This window comes from Emydura macquarii, unplaced genomic scaffold (genome assembly GCF_026122565.2).
Source record: "Emydura macquarii macquarii isolate MOO-44397 ecotype Brisbane River unplaced genomic scaffold, CSIRO-AGI_Emac_v2 contig_3530, whole genome shotgun sequence".
In the NCBI taxonomy this organism is placed as follows: domain Eukaryota; kingdom Metazoa; phylum Chordata; order Testudines; family Chelidae; genus Emydura; species Emydura macquarii.
Genome location: NW_027133667.1, coordinates 7793478 through 7817233, shown reverse-complemented (window position 1 = coordinate 7817233; position 23756 = coordinate 7793478). Strand labels below are relative to the sequence as shown.

General features: G+C 40.8%; 1 protein-coding gene across 11 annotated transcripts in view; it reads right to left on the bottom strand.

The window, feature by feature from the left end:
- Positions 1 to 23756, bottom strand: part of DENND5B (DENN domain containing 5B) — a 159123-nt gene that overhangs the window by 50557 nt on the left and 84810 nt on the right. For 6 of the 11 annotated variants that reach the window (XM_067536098.1, XM_067536095.1, XM_067536099.1 and 3 more), the window contains 5 exons: positions 15335 to 15522; positions 10639 to 11175; positions 8949 to 9180; positions 7970 to 8056; positions 6038 to 6188 (listed from right to left, as the gene is read on the bottom strand). In XM_067536098.1, the coding sequence (XP_067392199.1) occupies positions 6038 to 6188; positions 7970 to 8056; positions 8949 to 9180; positions 10639 to 11175; positions 15335 to 15522 (1195 nt within the window). The remainder of the gene's footprint in view (positions 1 to 6037; positions 6189 to 7969; positions 8057 to 8948; positions 9181 to 10638; positions 11176 to 15334; positions 15523 to 23756) is intronic. The other 5 variants (XM_067536097.1, XM_067536102.1, XM_067536101.1 and 2 more) reach the window with 1 other exon arrangement.

Below are 23756 nucleotides of genomic sequence, written 5' to 3'. Positions count from 1 at the left end.
ATAATACTGCTTTTCTAGTTTCAAAATTTACACTATCATCTTGCATATGGTTTGATTTCAATGAGTATCAAAATTAATTGGACTTTTCTATAAATTTGGCCTCTGTTTTATTCCAGTCGATATAGGTAGAGGAGTTTGGATAGCTAGTAGCCACTAGCTTGTTATGGATTTCTTAAAATAAACTTGGAAGTTTTCTTTTCAAATGAAAGAAGAGTAAAAGCAAAGAACATAAACATCCTACTTCAAGATCAATCCTTCCCATAAGGGACAATCACACCAGTATGCTTCACACTATGACCTTCTCAGCTAAGATGGTGAATACTTGTGAACTACAAAAAAACCTCAGTGTTTATAGGAAAAAAAGGGGAGATAAATGCCTTACATAAATCTCAAACAGAAATCATATGACACCCGAATCACAGAGAAGACTTAAACAATTCTCTTTCAGAAAGGCTGAATAAAATAGTCTTCTATGAAAGTATTTCAAAACTCTGAATTAAATGTAAAAGACCTCTTACAAAATATTTTTGATTCAAGAACAAAACAGTCAATTGTCTCCTTCAGGATGGGGGGCAGGAAGGAAGGAAGATACTATAAAAACTTCCCTGAAAAAACAAACAGTTAGGGAAGGTTAGTAACCGTTTTTTCTTCAAATGCTTGCTCATCTTGATTCCAAGGTGACTCCCAAGCAGATCCATAGATGAATGACCTGCAGATTGAAGTACCACTCTACCAAATGCAGCATCGTCTCTGGCTTGCTGAGTAACAGCATACTGTGCCGCAAAGGTGTGAACAGACGACCACATCATGGCTCTACAAATATCTTGGATTGGGATCTGAGCAAGGAACACTGCCGAGGACGCCTGGGCCCTTGTGGAGTGAGCTGTCAGCGCTGGGGCTGGTATTTTCGCGAAGTCATAACGTGTCCTGATACACGACATGATCCATGAACAGATTCTTTGTGATGATAACCAAAGGCCTTTCATCCTGTCTGAACTGCTACAAAGAGCTGCACTGTTTTTCTCAAGGTTTTAGTCCTCTCAATATAAAAAGCTAAAGCCCATCTAATGTTCAGAGAATGCAGCCTCTGCTTTCGGCTGTTTGGCATGTGGCTTTGGGTAAAAAACCGAAAGGAATATGTCTTGGTTTGAGTGAAACTGTGAAACTATCGTCAGAAGGAAAGTTGGGTGATGGCGCAGCTGAACCTTGTCTTTGAAGAAAACCCTATAAGGAGGCTCAGAAATGAGGGCCCTAAGTTCTAAGACTCTCCTGGCTGAAGTTATGGCTACTAGAAAGGCTACCTTCCAGGACAGAGAGAGAAGCAAGCATGTTGCTAGAGCTTCAAACGGAGGACCCATTAATTTTGACAGTACAAAGTTGAGATCCCATTGGGGAATCGGCTTACATGTTTGAGGGTATAACTGTTCTAGACCTTTAAAAAAAAACAAAAAAACCCCCAAAAAGCTCTCCACCCTGGGGTTGGCAAAGCGCGAATGCTCTGCAACCCAGGGATGAAGTGCCGAGATTGCAGCCAGGTGGACCTTGATTGATGACAATGACAGCCCGTTGTTTGAGATGTAACAGATACTCCAAGATGAAAGGTGTTGATGAAAGCGCGGGTGCAGTACCCTTCTGCATTGACCAAATGGAGAACTTCTTCCACTTTGCTAGGTAAGTGGCCCTGGTCAAAGGTTTTCTGCTGCTGAGGAGGATCTCTGACTGTTTCTGAGCACTCTAGTTCCAGAGGGGTCAGGCATGGAGCTTCCACACTGTGAAGTGGAGAAACTCTACACTGGGGTGACCACCTGCTGGGTCACGACACGGAGTTGAAGCCCCTCAGTAGAATACACTTTCTACCTTTGGCGTGGGACGTTGCTGACCTTGTCTCTCACGCTCATTGGTCGCTGCAACTACGAGCAACCATAGTGCGGAGGTGAGTGTACAGATATTCGTGGTCCTTGAAGGGTACAAAAATATTTTCTCTCTACCTCTTTGCAGTTGGAGGCAGAGAAGCAGGAGTCTGCCATAGTGACTTCGTTGTATCATGAATGGTCTTTATTAGTGGCAGTGCTATCCTGGATGGGCCCACAAGGTCTAGAACATCTACCATAGGGTCTGCGTTGTCTGAGACCTCCTCAATCTGGAGCCCCAAATTCTGCACCACTCTCCTCAGGAGCTCCTGATGAGCCCTGCTGTCTTCTGCAATTGGTGCTGCTGAGGACCCCACTACAGCTTCATCTGGGGACAGAGATGACGATGCTCTGACTGGGACAGACTCTTGACCTTCTGCTCCCAGAGGGTCCCACAGTGCCAGTTCCTCAAACTTGGAGCTTGTTCCAGTACCATACAGTAGCACATCACCCGATTGAGGTGGGTGATGTCTGCTCCCAGAAGCAAGCGATAGTGACCCTCCCGATTGCAAATCCTGAGCCTGGTGAGCCTGAGCCAGGGGGTCCAAAAGAGCCACTCAGCTGGTATTTGCCAAGGCATGGGGAAGGGCTGACCAGCTTCAATCCTCTGGTGTCACCTCTGACTGGTGCTGGCTTCTTCTAGAGGAGTAGGACTCCGCTTCAGAGTTGGAGCCTGACAACTCCCTTCGTGGGGACCAGGGCAGTGTGGTTCCTGATAATGCACGGGAGCGGTGCTGGGGAGATGACAACTGTGGCATCAGGGCCGGCTTTCCTTTGGATGGCACCGGGTACTTTTTCGGCATCGGTGATCTGGTCTCCGGAGCACGCTCGCATCTGGGAGAGGACAACGGTGCCATGCTCTCTATCAGCTCCCTGGCCGCTTCAAAAGCCTCTGGTGTGAGAAGAGAGGTGTAGGTCCTCCTTGCGGATCTCCCTGGATGGGGAGTCCAAAGGCACGGACCCTGTGGCAGGGGTCGATGGTATTGCAGTTGAGGGTACGGCAGTTGAGTGGCTCGATGCGGGGTTCCACTCCACTCAAAACCCTTATGTCCCGTTGTTTTGGATGTCAGCAAGTGTCCCGTCAGTCATGGCCCTATATATGGTGCCATGAAGACGCGACTCCAGTGGGGTTCTAGGGCCAATACTACGGATACCCTTACAGGAAAACCTTCCAGCAACTGTGAACACAGCACGCATACACCTATTTGGAATTACCATGAGCAAGCACTCGAAGAAAAATACATTAGCGACAAACTTCAATACTATTCTTACTAACCAAAGCAAAGGAAGATACAGCATATGTTGACTGGAGCTTTTCTGTCAGTGTAGGAACACTACCTCCCCAAACAATGTTAGCTATAGGAGGAATATTTCCATTGACACAGATCCCTTTATAATGGGGATTTTGTCGTCATATTTATGTCAGTCATGAGTGTGCTTTTTCACACCCTTGATGGACATAGTGATGAAGATATGATTTTTCAGCATAGACCAAGCCTTAGATCTTGTCTGAAAGCAAATTTGTACCCATTCAACTTAAAGGTTATTTTTAAACTGGTTTAGTTACACTGATTAAAGTTGCATGTTGACACACTTGTTTGTGTTTGAGAGAGGCTCATTTCAATTTAGCTTTGTGGTTTGTTTGTTTGTGTGTTTTTTTAAAACTGCATTAATCTTTGAAATAAGCCACTCAAACCCAAACAAGAGTACAAACTTGCACCAGTTTAACTAAATCCAGAACACCCTTCGTTAAACCAGTGCAAGTTTGTGAGTAGATAAGGCTTTACGATAATTTATATGCTGATTCTGTGTCCCACATAAACAAACTGTTGTAGCAGTACAAATGTCAAGTCCAGAAATTCTTCGATACATTAGTTCCTATCTTCTTGCTTAGGTTTAGGTTCACATAAAAGCATGCTCTTTTCTCTTCTGGAAGCGAAGCTCTTTTGTGGTCTGGCAGCTTTCTTGAATTAATTTCTGCTTCAGATCTAATAGCTGTGATTGAACTAGATGCCTATCTTTTGGGAAAACAACTAATTTTGATTTAAGACGTTTCCAGGGATTGACTGTCCATTACAACCCTTGATAAGTTGTTCCTGAAGTTTATTACCATCATTATTAAAAATTTGCACCTTATTTCTAGTGTGAATTTGTCTAGCTTCAACTTCCAGCAATTGTTTTACTTTATCTGCTAAATTGTAGAGTCTTCTCTTAGCATAGATCCATTCCTGAGGCCTGGTCTACACTAGGAAATTAGGCTGTTATAACTACGTTGCTCAGGAGTGTGAAAAATCCAAAACCCTGAGTGATGCTGTTAAACTGACCTAAACCCCTGGTGTAGACAGCACTAGGTCAATGGGATTCTTCCATTAAGCTAGCTGCCACATCTTGTGGAGAGGGATTACTTACTCATATGGAAGAATCCTTCCCATCAGCATGGGTAGGGCCTTCACTGGAGCACTGCAGCACTTTAAATATTGACAAGCCCTTATGTAGGTACTTATAGGTTGACTAAGTCACCCATTAACCTTCTGTTTGATAAGTTAAATAGATTGAGCTCCTTGAGTCTTTCCCTATAAAGGCAATTTTTCCAATCCTTTAATCATTCCTGTGGCTCTTCTCTGAATTCTCTCCAATTTCTCCTTCAATTGTGGACACTAGAACTGGAAACTGTATTCCAGTCGTGGTCACAGCAGTGCCAAATACAAAAGTAATATCAACTTTTATTAGTGACCTATCTTCTATACTATTTACCACTCCCCCAGTCTTTGGGCCATCTACCATTTTTATCAGTGATTATTTTAACGTTTTCTTCCAGGTTATTGATAAAAATGTTAAATATCTTAGGATCAAGTACTCTAGGATCTCACTAGAAACACATCCATTCACTGATGATTCCCCCACAGTTATATTTTTAGACTCATCCGCTATCCATTTTTAATCCGTTTGATGCGTGCCACGTAGACTGAGCATTCTAGTGTCAATCAAAATGTTGTGCAGTACCAAGTCAAATGTCTTACAGAAGTCTATTATGTAAATACCATTACCTTTATCAACCAAATTTGTAATCTCTCAAAAGAAAGTAAATTAGTCTGAGAATATCTAATTTTGATAAACCTCTGTTAACTGGCAATTATATTACCTTCTTAATTCTTTGTTAATCGGTTCTGTATCAGCCATCTCATTGTTTTGTCCAGGATCTCAGTCAGGCTGACAAATATTTTAATTGCCTGTGTCATACTATTTATTTATCCTTTTTAAAATATTGACACCCCATTAGCTTTATTCTAGTCGTCCTGAAGTTCCCTTCAGTGTTCCAAGACTTATCGAAAAATATCAACATTAATGGTCTAGTATTCTCCCCTGCCAGCTTTTTTTAAAAAAAAAAAAACTCTTGGACGCAAGTTATCTGGACCTGCTGATTTAAAAATATCTAACTTCAGCAGCTGTTTTTAGCATCCTTCTGAGTTACTGTTGGAATGGAAAGTATTTCATCACCATTATCCTATGCTATAAATACAAAATCTGGCTTTTTCCCAAATGGAGAACAGAAATATTTATTAAACATTTCTACATTTTCTGCATTATTATTGACAATTCTACCATTTCCATCTAGTTATGGACCAATATCATTATTAGGATTTCTTTTGTTCCAGATATACTTAAACTCCTTAATTTGGCTGATCACCGATTTCTTCTCGTGACCTTTAGCTTCCCTTAGAAATTAATATACATTAAATGCTAAGACTTGTATGTAGTCAAAGTTCTGACTGGTGGTGGAAGTAACGTTTTAATTTATATTAAATCAAGGACAAAACTAAATATCAAGTGTGTGGTGGACACGGTAAATACATGATATGGCTGAATCAAAGAAAAATGGCCACTGAATAACCGTCTCAAAAACTAGAATTAGCCAGAGCTTAAAAAGACACCATAAAATCAGCTAGCAGTGAACACAAAAGTTACCACTTAGAAGAAGATAGAAACAGCAAAAGCTGCCTCCATTTCACTGGATTGGGTAGAAATACCCATAACTTCTGGCTTCTGTCCACAGAATCAGTCAATCATAAGAAAAACCTGAATAGTAAAACATCTTCAGAAGTCCAGGAAATAATAAGGGGGCTTACTTGTTATTGGTAGGTCCTGTTGCCAGCACATCTGATTGCAACTTTGGGAAGAACCCTTGTTCATATTTGCCTTGACCGATCTTCATATCAAGTAAGTGTGGGTGGATGGCAGTGTGATCAATCTTCATTAGCCGCTGTTCAATTGATTGGGCTGCAAAATATATGCATACATGAATAACTACTTTAATGTCCTAATCTAAAGGATATATCACAATGAGGAACATAACCATGCTCTGATTTTCTGCAAGTTCTACAATCAATTAATCAATCATTTTAGTTACAGAAAGCAGTAAACTGTGGAGAGGGATTTGCATGCATCTTCAGGAGTTCCCTCTTCACCACTAAATTAGAGACATTTTCCTTCCCCCCACACACCTCTCCCAGCTGACTCTGCTCAAAAGAAAGATTTGCTGTAGAGGAGTGGTGGGAGGGGAAGGCAGAAGTACAGTGTGATCACAAGAACATCTCTCAAATGCTTCATTTATGAAAATGAGGAAACATTTGTGCTGTTATTTCATTTTTTAGTGTCACACTAACAGTTATTAATACATGGATAGGTCTATTACAATAATTCTTTAGATCTAGGAAAACTACTACGGACAAAAAGCAAGCAAACAGGCATTTAGTGCAGACTAATAGTAACAAAAATATATTTCTGAGGGATAAACCACTTTGTTGTTGTTATTGAGAAAAAGAATTTAATCCTTTTTCTCTTTAAAATTTTGTATTCTAAAATAGCTCAGTCATCTGAAGGATAGTGGTGCTTTGTGGTATTACACCAGAGATCTGGGTTGTATTCTCAGTCCATGTCTATACTGACGGCAGCAAATTCGCTGCCGCTAGATCAATCTTTCTGGATCGATTGAGCGGTCACTGTAGATCCGCTCAATCGATCAGGAAGTCAATGCTGGTAAACCACCCCCTCAAGTAGCGTAGCTTTGCATCGACGGGAAGCACAGTGTAGACAGCGCACGGAAGGGAAGCAGAGCAGTCGACGTGAGTTACGCAAGCTACTCTGCATAGTTTGCGTAACTCCTATCGACTGCCACCGAATCTCCAGGTAAATGTAGACCAGGGCTCAGTCTATTTCCTTGGGAGGTCATACTCTGGTCTTGGAAATGTCCTCTGATTATACAGTCATTCTCCTGAATCTAAATAAACTATCACAGATAATCAGTTCTGAACGGAGTCCTATCTAGTCCTCATAAGGATTACGGGAAGTTGCTGACTACTGAGAGGCCTGAAGAGTGGGGAATATAAAGAAAAACTGGGAGCCATCGTGGCTATGATTGGGGGGCAGAAAGACTCACCAGAAAATGAAGGGTGAAATCTCGGCCCCACTTAAGTCAATGGGAGTTTTTCCACTGACTTCAAGAGGGTCAGGATTTCATCCCAAGTCTCCATCAAAATGGAACCAAAAATTCCAAATCAGTTAAACTTATTGATTCAGAAAAGCAAGTGTGAAAAATCGGGACGGGGGTTGAGTGGGGGAAGGCGGACAAAAGCTCCTAATATCAGGACATCTGGTCACACTAAGCTCTTCACAACCTACACACTAAAGTAAATGGCTTTTTTTTTAGCCTTTAATGATTGTCACGATGAACAAATATGCAAGATGGAGAAACCAGAGCCGTGTCAGACTATTTCGTGAAGAACACAACCAATTACCTTTATCCTACTTTACAGATTTGTAATGGAAAGTGAGCGGATCTTTTGGCATTTTGTTATTAGAAACGATGGGTTTTTTTACTATTAATTTTCACTTAGTCTTAGCGTTTTTTATTGCTAATAGCACAAAATACTAGAAGGCACAAGAATAGAAGATTAAATGCCTGCTCTGAGGCTTCCAGAAATAGCTGGTTAGAGAAACAAGTGATAGGTGCTGGGTTTGCGTTTATGTGACCGATAAACGTGAAGGAGACTTGTTATTACTATCAACTTGCTGCCTTTCACGATACAGAATGTGAGGTTCTGGTGCCACAATATCAACTGAAATAAGCCGTTGGATAGATCGTCGACCTGCAAATTAGAACAGGTTTTAATCTAATAAGAACATTCCCACTGTTCTTCTGTTCTCAGGACTATGCTGAGTTTTTAGCAAAAATTAAAAAAGCTTTATATAAATAAAAAACGCATTTGAAAGAAATTTCTCTAGCCAAGTTAATTTATCACGTATCCTAATAGCTTTAGGGATACATTTCTTAAGTGAGATGGTAGAATTTAGCTGCTTAACTTCCACAAACAACAGGTGCTGCATAGCTAAATCCTTGTGCAGGACTTTGAAAATGTGTCCTGTGAACGTAAAATAAATTTAGGAAAAAAAAAAAAGCCTCCAGTATACTGCACATTGTGGAGTAATACTACATCACTGGAGCAACATTCACAACTGTTTCTGTTAACATCTCCTCATTTCATCCTTGTCCCCCTCACCGCATTCAGAAACAGAATTTGTGATCCAGTCTGTCAAAAGTTGGCTCCTTATGAGAAAAGATGGAGAGGGAATGCTATCAAAAGACCTAGGCCCAGGAACTCAGCCTTTCTACCTGATACTGTTCCCAAGAGTTGCTGCCCCTTAGCTTATCAAAGCAGCACCAACAACTGTTGTTTGAAGCCGGGAAGAGAGACAGGGATCACAAAAATCCGAAACTCATTCTAAAATTAGACTATTTAATTAAAAAGAGTCGGGGGAAAGGGGAGTAGGAGTTGGCACAGGCTTACTCTCCTTACACATTTAGTGTTTAAAAAAAGTGTAGTGTTTAAAAAACAGCGATAATACTAAGTACTGTTTTCACGTCAATAAGTCTCATCTCTCTCAAACGGCTGAGAATTAAATTTGTTTAAGGTATTCATGGTCCCCATTCTACCCATGCTTTTTACTATTGAAGTTGAGCATTGACAGCTCTCGACATACCTGCTTCTCTTAAAGTGCTGCATTTCTGGTAAATAGATGTCCGCAGTGCAGGAGCCCTGACATTATATAGTCTAATTTTCTCAATTCTGGAGTCAAATACCCGCAGAAAAGGGTCCTTCTCTTCCCACTGGGACATAATCTTATTATCTATGAAGGTTGCAAACATCTGGGTTTCAATGAAGTGTGAGAGAAATGGCAGGTAGGGTTCAGGCTGGTCCGACAGAAAAGAAGCCTGCAATAAAAGTGATAGTTAATTAGTGCCATACCCTTATTTTGCCTTGACACCAATTAAACAAACTCCTCCCATGCTATAAAACAGAGATAGAAAAGACGGATTAGTTCATGTAGTCTGAGGGTTCCCAGACATGCTCACAGGGTGGACCCTGACACCTTGTGATAGCAACAGCAATTACTTGTGTGGAGAAGCATTTAGTGTACTGTTTAGCTTATAGCGCAATTTAGCAGCTGGAAACAGGAAGAGCCTGCACTACATGACATCTCATCCCCCTATGGACCACTACCAAGTCACCACTGTTTGGAAATTGGAGGTTCCCTTTGTCTTCCTGTCAGTGCACATTTTACAAAGCTAATTAGCATTCACATACTATTAGCTTCTACTAGAGGCAAGGAAACCACTGTGTGATATATGGATAAAGGTTAGGTGAAGCTCCTGGATGCATTTATGCAATCTCAGGTTGTAAGGAAAGAGAAGACACTGAGGGTGAGATTTTTAAACCTGACTAGAGTAATTACACAACCCCCATTAAAATTGAGCTGCATGGCTAAATCCTCTACTCAGGTTTGACAGTCTTAACTTGACAATCCACAGAAATGGACAGTATCTGTAGAAATGCTAGAGAAATGATCCTAATAAAACAAGTCGGATTTTTTGTTTTGTTTCTTGTTTTTTGAATGGAACAGGCTACCCTTGTGACAAATACTGGTAAACTAAATAACTTATTAGAGGCAGCATTTCTACCTTTTGTCAAACCTGACAAAATCATCTTTTAGTTTTTTCTTTGATGTTAATCCTTCTACTGTCATACTTAGTGGAGGATTTGGATATAAAAACAAAGTTGATTCTATAGGAGCACTATTGCTTACTTTGAAAAGCCACTCTAAAATAAAGTTGTGACTAGTTATTTTATGTTTCTTTCACTAACATTTCAGATTTTCATCAGCCCCACCCAAACAGGTCACAGCCTACTTTTCATTCTTCTATATCACAAAGTCACAATGCTAGGCTTCTGACACCACATCTCTTTCCATAGTTTGATGTTGCAGAGAAAAAATTGTAAGTTTCACTGCATGGCCAAGTAAGAAAAAAGGAAACCTGGATGGAAAGCAAACTTTTTTAAAAAAAGAAGGAGCCACTATAAATGGATTTATATTTTAAATTTCCCGAATACACCCATTTCCACAATATAAGAGTGCTTTTATACCACTATGCTTTGAACAAAGTCACAGATAATGCTCCTTCAACTGCTTAACCACCAATTAGTGTAAATTTGCTTAGCTTCACTGGCTTCAATGAAATTATGCCGATTTATGCTAACTGAGGTTCTGGCCTTGTCTATCGAAAGGCACAGGATTCTTAGTGGAGTGAATGAGTGATGAATACATAAATAAAATGTAACTATTTCACCCATTAGGAGTCAGCTAAAACCGTAAGGCTTCTGGTTATTTTTACTTTGTCAAAGTTTTGCATCTGTTCCCTGTTTGTCAACCATGACTCCATATCCTGTGAGGCTTGAATGACAAAGGCCTCATAATCTGCGAACATCTGAGTGAAGCGATTGGCAAAGATCTCACGAAGCTGCACATTTAGTTTATAGTCCCTCAGTTCCTCTTCTTCACACTGCAGTTTTACGTCCCTTTCCTTCTCTGCCATAGGAGCTGTGATGGTCATTTTTTCTACCGTTACTCCTGTCCTCTTTGCTAGAGCATGCAGACGGGCAATCGTTTCATTGCCTTTCAGCAACTCATACATGTTGATGGTGTTGCTGGGTATGTTCCCGTTCTTCTTGTCATTGACCAAGTCATTAAGAACAAGATTCTTGAGTTTGATGGCACTCTCACTACAGTGCAGGTTACCCTCAGGAGGGATTCCAAACTGAAGGAGAACCTCAGAGATTTCCTGAATAAACTCCAGTTTGTTCGGGAACTGTGGGAGCTCCTCGGGCAGCTCTATGAAATGGTTATCAATATCCACAAAGCACAAGTTAGCCTGAAAAAGATAAAACAAAATTACATATACATTTTTGAAAATGGTACTGAATTTATTCTCAAGCTCTAGAAAATAATCCCAGATCTTCGTTGGTATTTCCCAAATTCGTTTTTTAAATGAACAAAACAAACAAACAAAAACACATAGCAAGAGCCCTTGTGTAAAATATAAAATCAAGTAATTAAGTTTCAAAACTGAACTGTCATGAAAATCTCTCTCTCCCCCTCCCTTCCTCCTTCCCAGCTGGCGACGTCCATTCTTACTATATTCATTGGGTTTTAGTGCTAGATAAGAACAGCCAGCCATACAGGAAAGTTACTTAGGCAGTCCACAAGCATATGGTTTTACTGAAATAAATCTATGGACTAACTGATGGCAATCCTTGAAAAAAAATGGTGACTTTATAAATCAATGGTGTAGACTGCACCTCCTTAAATCCATGTGGGGTGGGGGTGAGAACAGTCTTCTATGTAGACAAGGGTTTGGGGAGTCAGTGGTACAGGGGCATCCCCACCCCAAAACTGGGCCCTCCCAATAGGATCTATGAAAGAGGGGGATACACAATGGTCTCTCTGCCCACATGAACGTTAGCCATAAAAGAGTCAACATAGCTCCAGGCAGTAATAACTTCCCTGAGGATTTTCCCTGGCAGCTGCTTTGCCCTGGAGAGCCTCTGTAGCTACGCTACCAAGAAGTGAGGGTGGGGACAGAATCCTGCTGGGATCAGAGCCACAATGGGGGAGTAACAGAGCCTTCATGTGGACCCTCAAGGATGTGCCATATTTGATGGCAGCATTCCTACTGAGGGACAAAACTTGACCCCCTGTGGGTCATGCAGGGAAACTTCCATGAGGATTTCCTCATGGAGTTTTTCAATTTCCCCTCACAGCTTTTAAAACACAGGGATGATCTTGGACCATGGATCTTAAAACTGTGCAGTTATCTGTCTACTCTAGTAGACACTTCATTTTGTAAGCTTCATAGGGAGAAAACCCTACATATAAATTAGTTACACTGCAAGCGCGCCCTAAGGAATTACAGCAGGATGAAAACAGTAACTGATTTTCTTCTCCTGAACTGCAGCTTGCATCTGAAATCCACTGCCTGTGAATTCACTGTGCTGAATAAAGCAAGTGCTAAAACAAATCAGTTTTTCAAGGGTACTGTGCTCTAAAATGTTCCAGCCTGACATAAATCTACAGAACAAAGAGATCTACATCTTCACAGAGCAACAGAAATACCTCCTTATGAGACTTTGAACTGATATTTAATTGGTTACCATAATTCCTTCTGTTTCTCTAGTGCATTCTAAATATCCACTCCATTTCTAACAAATTATATCATGTATTATTGTACGCTAATCCCCAGACCAGGTTAAAAGAAATTAATATTTCTCCTCCTTTTTTGAAAAAGTTAATTTTCAGCAGGACAACATTCAATACAACAACAAAATCCCAAAAATAAAAACAAACAAAACCAAACCCCTATAATTTTCTGACATAACATTTATTTCAAAGCCATTTCCGACATTAATTACATTTCACATAGTTCCTTCCTGTGATATTAAAATTCACTGATTAAAATAGTACATCATTATCATGATTTTCCATAATAAAGCTGGAACACATTCAAATAAAATTATTGCTCAGTATAAAGCAATCTGCTTTTCTTAACATATATATTTATGAAATGGTTAATGACTTGAAGTAGTATAATTCTTTCTACGCTCTTAGCTCAAAGACTCTTATCTATCAATATTTCATTTCAAAGACTTCTTAATTTCAGCTCTGCATACCATTTACAATATTTTAAAATGAGATCCGGGTTCAGAAAACCCCTAAGGTGTCCTGTTCACTTTCCTCTTCAAAAAACATCTGACAAAGTAAATGCAGGGAGATTAGTAACCTTAAGAAGGCATGATGGCCAGTTGTTAGAATTTTATCTCTAACACACAAATGGTTTATATTTAGACCAAGCACTTGAAAAGCTGGCCCTTGGCCTGAACAATAAAGGAATGCTAAAGAGAACAATATTTCATGTGCTAGAGGATTTTCTGGTTGCTGGGGTTTTTTTTAATCTGCCCAAAGTCCAGATTCAAAATCTTCCCTATTAAATTCAAGGTTTTCCCACTCTACCGTGCATAATTGCTATGACATTCTGTATCAACCATGTACTATAACCATTTTTCAAACAAGATTAACCATTGCTGGTATACAGAATGGGAGATCATAATAAAAGCATTAAAAATAAAATACACTTTGATATAGTACTTCCCCAAAATATATGGTACATATTTAGAAAAAACTAAAAGAAATAGCTCTACATCTGTTTTGTTCACAGTCTATTTTTGGCACCAGATGTCTTTTATAACTGCTGGCATTTCCAAATATTAAGCTGATTAACAGTTAGTTTTTCCTCCCAAATATTACTCCGTATATTGGAGACATTTAACTTGGCACACCATTAGTATTATCAGGCTACTACATTAAGATGTAATTTTCTTAATTTTTATCTGGTAACTAAAGCGCATAATATTATTAATATAGCCTTATTGAAAAGCATGGCTAGGTAACTGCTTCATGTTTAAAACACAGCAAATTGCACATGGTTCGGACACTTCATTCAAGAGAAGACTTATGAACAACAACCTTACTGTCACGTGACAATGGTAAAGAATCAAAGTCCTCCTAATTCAGAAAAAGGACCTTTATTATAAACCAGCATTTTTCTCTGCCTCTTGTTCAGTGCAGAATTTCTACCTAGAACACTCCCCAGCCCCAATCCTGTCGGGCTTCTTACTGCTGTTCTAAAGTAACAGTCCATATCCCTCAAACACTTATGGGACCATCTCTGTCACATGTCTGGCACAGTGGCACTGTGGTGTCTAGGTGTTACAGCAATGCAAACAAGCCTTTCTAAAAATGTACTTATTGTAAAGGCAAAATCCACATAATGCATAGTGACTCTTCAGACAACAGGCTCTTTAACCTACTGCCATTTCACCTGAAGTTCTAGATCACGATCTTGACTACAGCTCAGGCTGGTATTAACCCAAAGCCATTACAATTACAATGGATGTCCAGTGGCCTACTTGAAATGAATTTAGTGGTCTCAGCCCAATTTTTACTCTGACACTCCATCCCTAACATAATTATCAATGAAAAACTCAGTAGCCAGCAGTATCACAGATGCCACAGAGGACTGAGCAAGTGCTGAGACTCACCTATCTTTCCACTGCTGGAAGGCATACTGATAGGGCACCGTGGGGATAAGCTTTCACTTTCCACAATGTATTGCATAGACTAGAGACACCTTAGAGCAGTAATCTCAGCACGTCTAACAGTTACTAAATTCACTTGAATATTTTAAAAGTACTCAGACATGCACTCATGCAGAGACCTTAGCTAAATATGTATACCACTTTAAATATAACTAAATAGAAATAAAAATGTATACAACTTTAAATATAAGTAATTTAAGGCCAGGCTGGTGGTCTAGTGGCAGACCCAGCCTCAATTCCCAAAAGCTTATCCAGGAGCAGGTAGGGTCTGGGAGCACAGAGACAGCTAGCATATTCCATCTTGTGGGTGGAATTGCACATAAAAGCCTTGTATCACTTAATAGCAACCTTTGCATCAATTCCAGTAGATTGTCCCCAAATGGAATCCCAACCAGGATTGTGACCTTGACAAAGAGTTATAATGGTGGGGAAGGCACGTGACGCAGAGATGATCAGAACCTTCTGAGCTTCAGAGATACAAGAGTCCTTTTCCATACTCTCTCCATACCCACAAGCTGGTAGAGAAGAAATTGTCGGAACACCCTTTTCTATCATATTCACTGACTTGTTACTTTAGTAAGTCTGTCTCTCTGGAGGAGCAAAGACAATAGAAGAATTTGGTAGTTAAAAGAATTAACAGCAGTTGTTGAAGTCAGGCCCACATGGACTAGCACTTGTGCAGGCTTTCCATATCATCTCAGTTTTGTCCTGCAAGATTCCAGCTAGAGTCTCCCCTAAGCAGAGACTTACCTGTGCCAAAGTTATTTTGGGGAGTTTATGATGTGGCAGCTTTCCACTGGGGACTCAAGCGAATAATGATTAAATATTTTCAGCTGGGTTAGTAAAACACAAAGGTTGACAACTGCATGCAATATTTACCTCTTGAGGAAGTTCCAGTTTGGAACGGTCAGTTCCCTCTTTGGACTGAAGGCCCATCAAGTAAGGGACAGGAGCATCAAGAAAATGCAAGAGAGAGGCAGGAAGGATAGGAACATATACATGTTGCCACTGAAACGGGAACAGCAGTGTGGTGATCCCCTCTGCTACTGTCATCAGACGCTGATAATCTAAAGAGAAAGAAAAAGGCATTCAAGTATCTCTTGGCTTTAAGAACTGAAATCAGTTTTGTGCAGATGGGAGCTATAAAACAATTCTGCAACCTCAAGTACATTTTGCAATATTACAGATTTGATTTTAAATAATCCACACTCTTTACTGCAACATTTTTAAAATACACTCTCTTTAAAAGTATTATCCCAGTAAGAAATTATTGCACACAGAAAGTGGGGATTTTATCTAGATCTGTTCTACCATGACTTGAATCAAAACCAGTTCACTAAAAGAATACCTAAGCTGCTCATAATAGTACAGAAAGGGGGGGAAAAAATCACTTGGTCCAGTTCAGTAACAGCATAATCTTTTTGCAGGACACATGAGTAAAAAGGAATGAACAGTAAGGAAAAATGGCTGTCAGATCCTTTTTCCACTCACAACCGCATTTTCCGAGAGAGAAATCTAGACCACGCATTAACAGTAGTTTCCAGGTGCTAACTCAGACCATCAACTGTTTTAAAAGTAAAATCCTAAGGGATAAAACAAAAATTAAAATTTCATAAAAACATTCTGTGCATGTAACATCCCTACACTCTGTTCCTTTTCCAAATTCATAAGTCAGAGTAGATAGTTTATTCCTGTGTCCCGTTACTGTCCATTATAAACATATGTGCACGAATTCAAGTAAAATTTCATTAAGTCACCAATCCACGACCACATTTTAAAAATAAAACAGATAACCATTTAAACTTTCATAGCAAGTTACTTTTTTTCTTAAATATTCAGACAAAAGATTAATTCAGTGCAACCAATATTCATTATATAAATGGGACAGTCTAAGCTGCACAATGTAGTAAAGAGCATACATTGGTATCAAATCGTTTGCGGCAAATCTTCACCTGCAAATTGTCCGTTACCAAATATAGGCAAATGGCCATGAGAGCCATCAAAGTATGCTGAACAAAACTGAACTGCTTCTCTCCCAGATTACAGCAACTTCCAAATTAATAATTCTTTGTAAGTCTCACAAGGAAAATTCTATAGAACATGAAGCACGTCACAAAATTTAATTCAGAATCATGATGTCTTATGAGGAAACACAGCAGGCAACTAAAAAAAACAAAAACAAAACACTTTTAAAGTGAATTGTTAACAAAGCCTGTTGCCACCAGCCTCAGATTTGTGCCAAAGACTCAGTTCATTTCTTATCTCCTCTCTCCTTCACAGAAAAAAGAATTTTCACATCTCACAGTAATGGGTAGAACCTCTTCTGAAGTCCCACTGACTGTCCGTAGGTAGGCAGGACATCACTCCGGTCCAAGCCTGACTCTGGGCTTGTCTTCACGTCGTCATTAGCTTGCGCTATACCTTGAGTTTTGCCCCTAACCTGACTCCTAGCCACACAAGTCTCTAACGTTAATTGTGCTTTATGCTTCAGTTTAACTTGCCCACGAGGGTTGGGAGGGGATTGAAGCGCTAGAGCTCAAGCTAGTAAAATAGAGAAGATATCACACTCATCAGTTGCTAATCAAATCACTCTATAAAGCTTTGGTACTCTTTTGCAATGTGGCCATTCATCCACTCCAGCTAGCAACTCAGGTGTATTAAATTAAGGTAACTATTTCAATTAAGACAAGTCCTCTAACTTTCCCTGGGTATGATTGTGACACCAGCAGACCAAGTCAGATCAGGGACACGGGTTAATTCCCTTGTGTGTTACAAGAGATCAAAGTGTTAAATGTGTAAGTGTGTATTCAGATGTTTAAACTTCATGAAAACTAGTGGAATGTTACTTGCATTGTTTTCACTTATCTGTTCCTGTTAAAATGTAACAGCAAAAATTCACAATGTGTATACTCTGACTAAATAACCCATGAAAGAAACCTTGTGAAATGTTAACCAAGGACTTAAGGACTAACAGAATATGCTAATTTCAAAGCAAGTGGCCATTAGGCATGAAGGTCGGAGATCAAAAGGCTAAAAACATTCCTCACTCATGTCATCAAAGGAAAGACTCATATGGGTAGAGACACTGTCAGCTTGTCTTCTATCAGAAGATATACAAATGGATTCAAACGAAGATCCTTCATCTCTGGGTTGTTTGGATTCTAACAGGGCAGAATAACTGAATGAGAAGATAGAGATCCCCAGAGTTATTTTGGGTAGCCCTAAGAGACTTTTGGGAAACTGGCGGATTTGGAATTATAGACTGTGACTCATCTGTACATATATTTTACCTGCTTTAACCTCTCAATCAATCACTCTCATTCCTTTTTTTCTTAGCTAATAAGCCTATAGGTGGTTTATTATAGAATTGGCTGCCAGGGTTTTCTTCGATGCAAGATCCAAAGTACCAATTGATCAGGGGTAAGTGACTGGTCTCTTGGGACTGGGAGAAACTGGATGAGGTGTGATTTTAGGTTTAAGTGACCTTTTATCACAAAATTCAGTTTTTGCATGGGTGGGCAAGATAGACTGGAGAGTCCATGGTAAGGCTGTTAGAGTGAACCAGGAGTTCCTATTTGTTATTGGCTTGGTGAAATCTAATTATAGAACATACCCCCAATTTGGGGTGTCTGCCCTTGTTGTCTTACATTCTGCCCTGAGATAGGCACTTACAGTTGTGAGCCACTCCAGACACAGCCTGACAAAGATATATTGTACAATTAAATTGTCATAGCACCCTTGATTTATCTTACCATCACTGGCATAGAGTATGATTAGTCTAAGTGCCATCTGCCAGTTTGTCAAATGTTGTCCCTGCCTATTAAGTCATTCATGAAGTAATGTAACTTTACCTTTTACTCTCCTACTCCAACGTTAAGTGTTGAGTAGCTAAACAGTATTCACCAATTTTTAAAAGTTAGTTAATTTGAGGGAGGGTTTTTTGGCTTAACAAGCATTCACATTGCAGTCCCATTTCTTGCAAATACATTAGCCATCCAAAAACACTCAAAGGATATCACAAGTGAACAGAACTGCAGTTTATGGATTACTCATGAAGTTTCTTATGTATGATGTACAATTTAATGCACAAAAACTTGTGGGGTGAAATATTGCACCGTAATGTAAAGTGTGCTACTTCATGACTTCAAAATTTCCATGAAGCATCATAACCAGCAGAATGTTCACACAATTAGAAGTGATATTTCTAATACACCACAAAAGTCAGGTAGTTTAAGGCTAGAAGGGACCACCAGATCATCTAGTCTGCCCTCCTGTATATCATTATCAATGTAGGCCATTACATTTCACCCAGAAACCTTTATATTGAGCCCAATGACTTTAGTTAAACCAAAGCATTCCACTCCTCTGAGAATAAGCTGTTTTGTGCCACAGGCAGAGAGTAAGAGGGACCAAGGTGCACCAGTGATAGAGGCCACAGCAATAGCAAGGAATTGATTTAGTGAGATATACACAGATGATCCAAGCAAGTGACCTGTGCAGAGGAAGGAAGGCAGAGGAAGGCAAAAATCTGCCAATCTGACTTTAGGAACAATTCCTTCCCAACCCACATATGGCGATCAGTTTAGATCCTGAGCAAGTCTCACCACCTAAACACCTCAGCAAGAATTCTCAGTACCACTTCAGCGCACCAGCCAACCCCATACAGAATCTGGTCTCCAGCTGTGGCCATCTCTGAGGATTCAGAGGAAAGACACAAAACCCCCCTGAATATGTTAGGAGTATGAGAATTATGTCCTGACCCACTATAAGTGACTGGCTGAAGCCCTAAAGCATGAGATTTTAGGAACACATGACATGAACTGAAATTGATTCCCAAGGCTCCCAACCTCAGCTCCCAACCCCATCATGGGCAACTCCATCATACAATCCCATTCATAAATTTAATAAACTCAGTCTTAAAAATTAGGTTGTGTGTCTCCAGAGTGCCTACTGGGAGGCTGTTCCAGAACCTCACTCCTCTGATGGTTAGAAACCTTCTAAATTTCAGATTATGTTTATTCATGGCAGCTTCTACCCATTTGATCATGTCCTTTAGCACAAACAGATATTCTCTCTTTCTCTCTGGAGTTTAGCCCCAATGTCTGAGTGCAATCTTATCCCCTCCAGTCTAACAAAATCAAGGCCGAAGCAAGCCAAGCTCTTTTAGTTTCCTCTCATAAAATAGGCTCTCCATTCCCTGGATCTTCCTAGTAGCCCTTCTCTGTACCTGTTCCATTCTGAATTTTTTTCCTTGAACAAGGGTGACCAGAACTGTGCACATATCCCAGATGAGGTCTTGTCATGTACAGTGGCATTAATGCTTTTCTACCTCTACTGGAAATAACTTATCTATTACAGCCTACAATCACATTTGCCTTTTTTGCAGCCGCATCACACAGGTGCTCAGTCATCCTGAGATCAACTCACAATTCTCTTTTCTTCTTTCCCTTTCAAGAGGAAATCCCTCATCTTACAGCAGAAATCCTTATTATTCATCCTTAAGCGCATGAACTTGCACTGTGTACTATTACATTTCATCCAATTTCTATTACTCCAGTCTTCAAGGCCACCAATTCTTCCTGAATAATATTCCAAAACAGTGCAGAGGACAGGAGGACTTCTGAACTATTGTGGATCCTGGTGGAGGAATTCCCCCCCCCCCCCCACACCCACCCCATCCCCCGGCAGCTGCCCAGTCTCACTGTGTAAGCGTCTCCAATTTCTTCCCAGAGGGGGCACAGAGACACAAATCACAATCAATGCTGTATGTTTTTCTGTAATTAATAGCTTTTCCATATAATACATTTTCAGTCAAAGTGTTAGCTTTAACTACTGTACAACAGCTGTTCTCCCTGTAACAAGAAAGAAATGGGTTAGAGGAGATGAGTACAATGAACATGCTTGAGAATAAAAATGAATATTTCACTCTTGAATGTGAACTTGGGTCAGGTACTCATGGGAGCAATGCATGAAGTCACAAGCAGCACTTACAAGAACGGTCTGAATGGCCTAGTGTTTTTTGATCCCCAATGTTCATCCTGCAGGGGGGGTGGGAAAAGAGATACATGGCACGTATGCTTGTGGAGTTACCATATGTCCTGGTTTTCCCGGGCATTTTCTTTTTTTTGATCCTTCGTCCTCTGTCCGGGCAGATTTTTCAACTAAGAGGGAATGTCCAGGATTGTTGCAAAACAGACATTGCAGCTCAAGAACAGCTAGCTCTGCATTGGGATTGGTCCCTCCGTTGCAGCCATCCTGCCCACCCGGGTCCCAGCCCCGGGGAGGGGGAAAGGCAGGCAGGCACTGACTGACAGGCTGGCACTGCATCCTGGGCCTGCGCCAGCCGCCCTTCCACTGTGACAGGAAGGCCACAGGTACCTCCACCAGCACTCCCCTAAACATGCATGCATGCACACCCTTCAGCTCCCCCCCCCCACTGTAGCCCTCCTCAGCATGCTCCTTTTGGGAACCTAAAGACAGTAAATCTATGTTTGTGTCACAAACAGATTATATAGCACAAGATTTTAGGGTGGGATTTTCAAAAAGTGTCCAAGGGGGAGGGGTTGAGGCACCCAACTCCCATTGACTTTAGACACTTTTGAAAATCCCCACCCTCAGATGGGTGACGTTTGGGGTTTTGGTTTTGTCTGTCTGTCAAGTATAGCAGCTGCTGATGTACTAGCTGTACCAGATGATCCCTCAGGCTTTGATCTTATCAGATTTCAAAGTAAACAGGATTAGGCCTTTGGAACTTAATATGACCAAAGGACTTCTTGATGCCAACTGGCAGAGGGCACTAGGTTACATAAGGGCTACGGGATCCTCTGGGTATGGTATTTACAGACTAGTTCACGGAGTGTCATATAAGGCCTCTACAAAACGCCTGTGTCATGCTGGTCACCACAATCGTTGCAAAATGTACATGTGGATAACACGTGGGGAGATATGTACAGATTGGAAATTACATTCTTCAGGTCTTGATGTTAAAGGCAGGTCCCCCAGCAGGAACGTGCCTTAGGACAGGTTCCATCAAATAGGAAGGAGACACTTATACTAGCTGACCATGACGTAGTGTGTGTCTTACAATGAAAGTCTATTTGCACACTGAATCAAATGCCGATGAAGAGACTGCAGGGACTTTAGGAGAAGAAATTAACAAGAAGAGGTGAACAGCAGGGGAATGACCCCTGTTTACAGGTGAACAGCAAAGGACTGGTCCTAATACATCTACGGGTTCAGGGAGATGCCCCGGCATCTTTCATCTAGGGGAGGAGACAAGGTGCCAGCAGGCTTGATCTCATGAAAGGACGCTTTCAGCCATTCTGCTTGAAAACCACTGTGAAGAGTATCTTATTTGATAAGAGGGAGTCTTGTTAGTTATGTTTAGACTCTAGAAAGTATCTTTTGATTTTGTTTTATCTGTAACGCTTTGTTTCCAATGCTTCTCTTTTTTACCACTAGAATATCAAAGCTTTGTTCAATAAACATGTTCTTATTTTTGCTAGAAACAAATCTAAGTGCCATGTTTCAAGTGGAGCTGGGGTCTAAAGGTAACTACTAAGCTGTGATGTCACTACTAGTAAGTTGTAGTAAGAACTACAAGCTGTACTTGGAACCATGTGTCTGGTAACACTAATTTCTGGGACTGGACACCTCAGGGGGTTGCTTGGAGAACTCTGAGTGCCCATCGCTAAGGTTACGATTCTGTCACGGGTATTTTTTGTAAAAGTCGGGGACAGGTCATGGACAACAACAACAACAAAAAAATCACAGAAGCCTGCAAACTGTCCCTGACTTTTACTAAAAATACAGGGCCGTGGTGCAGGAGAGGAAAAAGGAGACAAAACAGTGTCCCAGAGAGGCTGATCCAACCCTGGCCACCGCTTTGGGGTGGAAGCCCCAGGGCTGAAAGCTGCTCCAGCCCTGCCCCAGAAGTAGTCCCGGAATCAGTGACAGAATAGTGTTCTTCGCTATTGCTAATTGGCACAAAGGACAGGGGAACCTGGGCAGGCTGAAAAGGGGGGTGGTTGTGCTGCCTTTGGCTGGTGGTGCCAGGAGCTGACCTGGCAGGCCACACAAGGCTTCTTCAGACTAAGGGCAGATAGCAGCAAGGTGCCTCACAGCCCTGTAACCCCCGCCCCACCCAAGAAGTGTCAAAGAGAGAGACTTTCACCTAAAACCCAGGGTTGCTGCAGGCAGTGTTTGTCATCCATTAAAAGTCACTCTTTCCTCAGAGTCAGCGCTGAACCAATGCCACTAGCCCAGTGATTCTGTGCTGCTGGAGGCAGTACAAGACAAAAATAAATGCAACTTGCTGGGTTCTCTCTCAGATGTGACTGTTCTTCATTGATGGGTGAAAGGATTATTTAGATATAGCTAAATTAATAACGTCTCATTCATTTAACAAGAACCAAAGCAGAGTATCAGTAATTTATGTGGGTCCCAAAATAACGGATAATGACATTGTCTGATTTAGCTAAGTAAAAGTTTTATTAGAACTTAAATTTTTCTCACCGCTTTCTGTTAACTACTTCCTTCCAACAAGTGCATGCAAACTTGCTTTGCATATGAGCACCATGCAATATTTTTGAATGGTTCAGAAATAACTGAATGAATACAACCATGTACAATGCAAGTCCAAAAATCTTTATATTTTAAATATTAATATTCAATGTCAGGGAAGTCTCAAGGACTGGCAAGAAGGCTGCCACAAACTGGTGCTGGTCCACGGATTGATTGGTGAGAAACACTGCTCTAGAGTTGGGCAAAAGTCCGTGTCAAGCTAACAAACGTCATGGAGTTTGGGGGCTTTATCTGCTGTGTGAAGACATGTGCTAACAACATGGCCAGATTCCTATTTTTTCCTCAGGCTAACAGAAATGACAGAACACCTTGCCTCTGGTCAAGGTGATGGTTGTAATTTTTTGCTGAGCAGACTGACAGGTAAACAGTGCAGTAGAACGAAGAGTGTGTGGGCTGTGCCCTCACTACCAACGTTGAAGGTGCTACCTTCCTTCCAAATATGTCATCCAGATACTGGGTAAGAAGTGAAGAGAAAAAAATAAATCACAGATTTCCTGAAATATAGCATTTCCCCAGCAATGTTGTTATGCAACAAGTTCGCTTGGCTCATTTTTAGCTTTCATAATATTTACTCAGTGATTGCCATATCTGCACATTTAATGACACAGGTTGAGAAGCTGACAACTAGTAAAAAGAAATTATGCTTTTCTGATGGGAAAACATAAGGGAGGAATGAGAAGAAGGCAAGGGGTGGTGAAGTAGATCCTTCTAACACAGC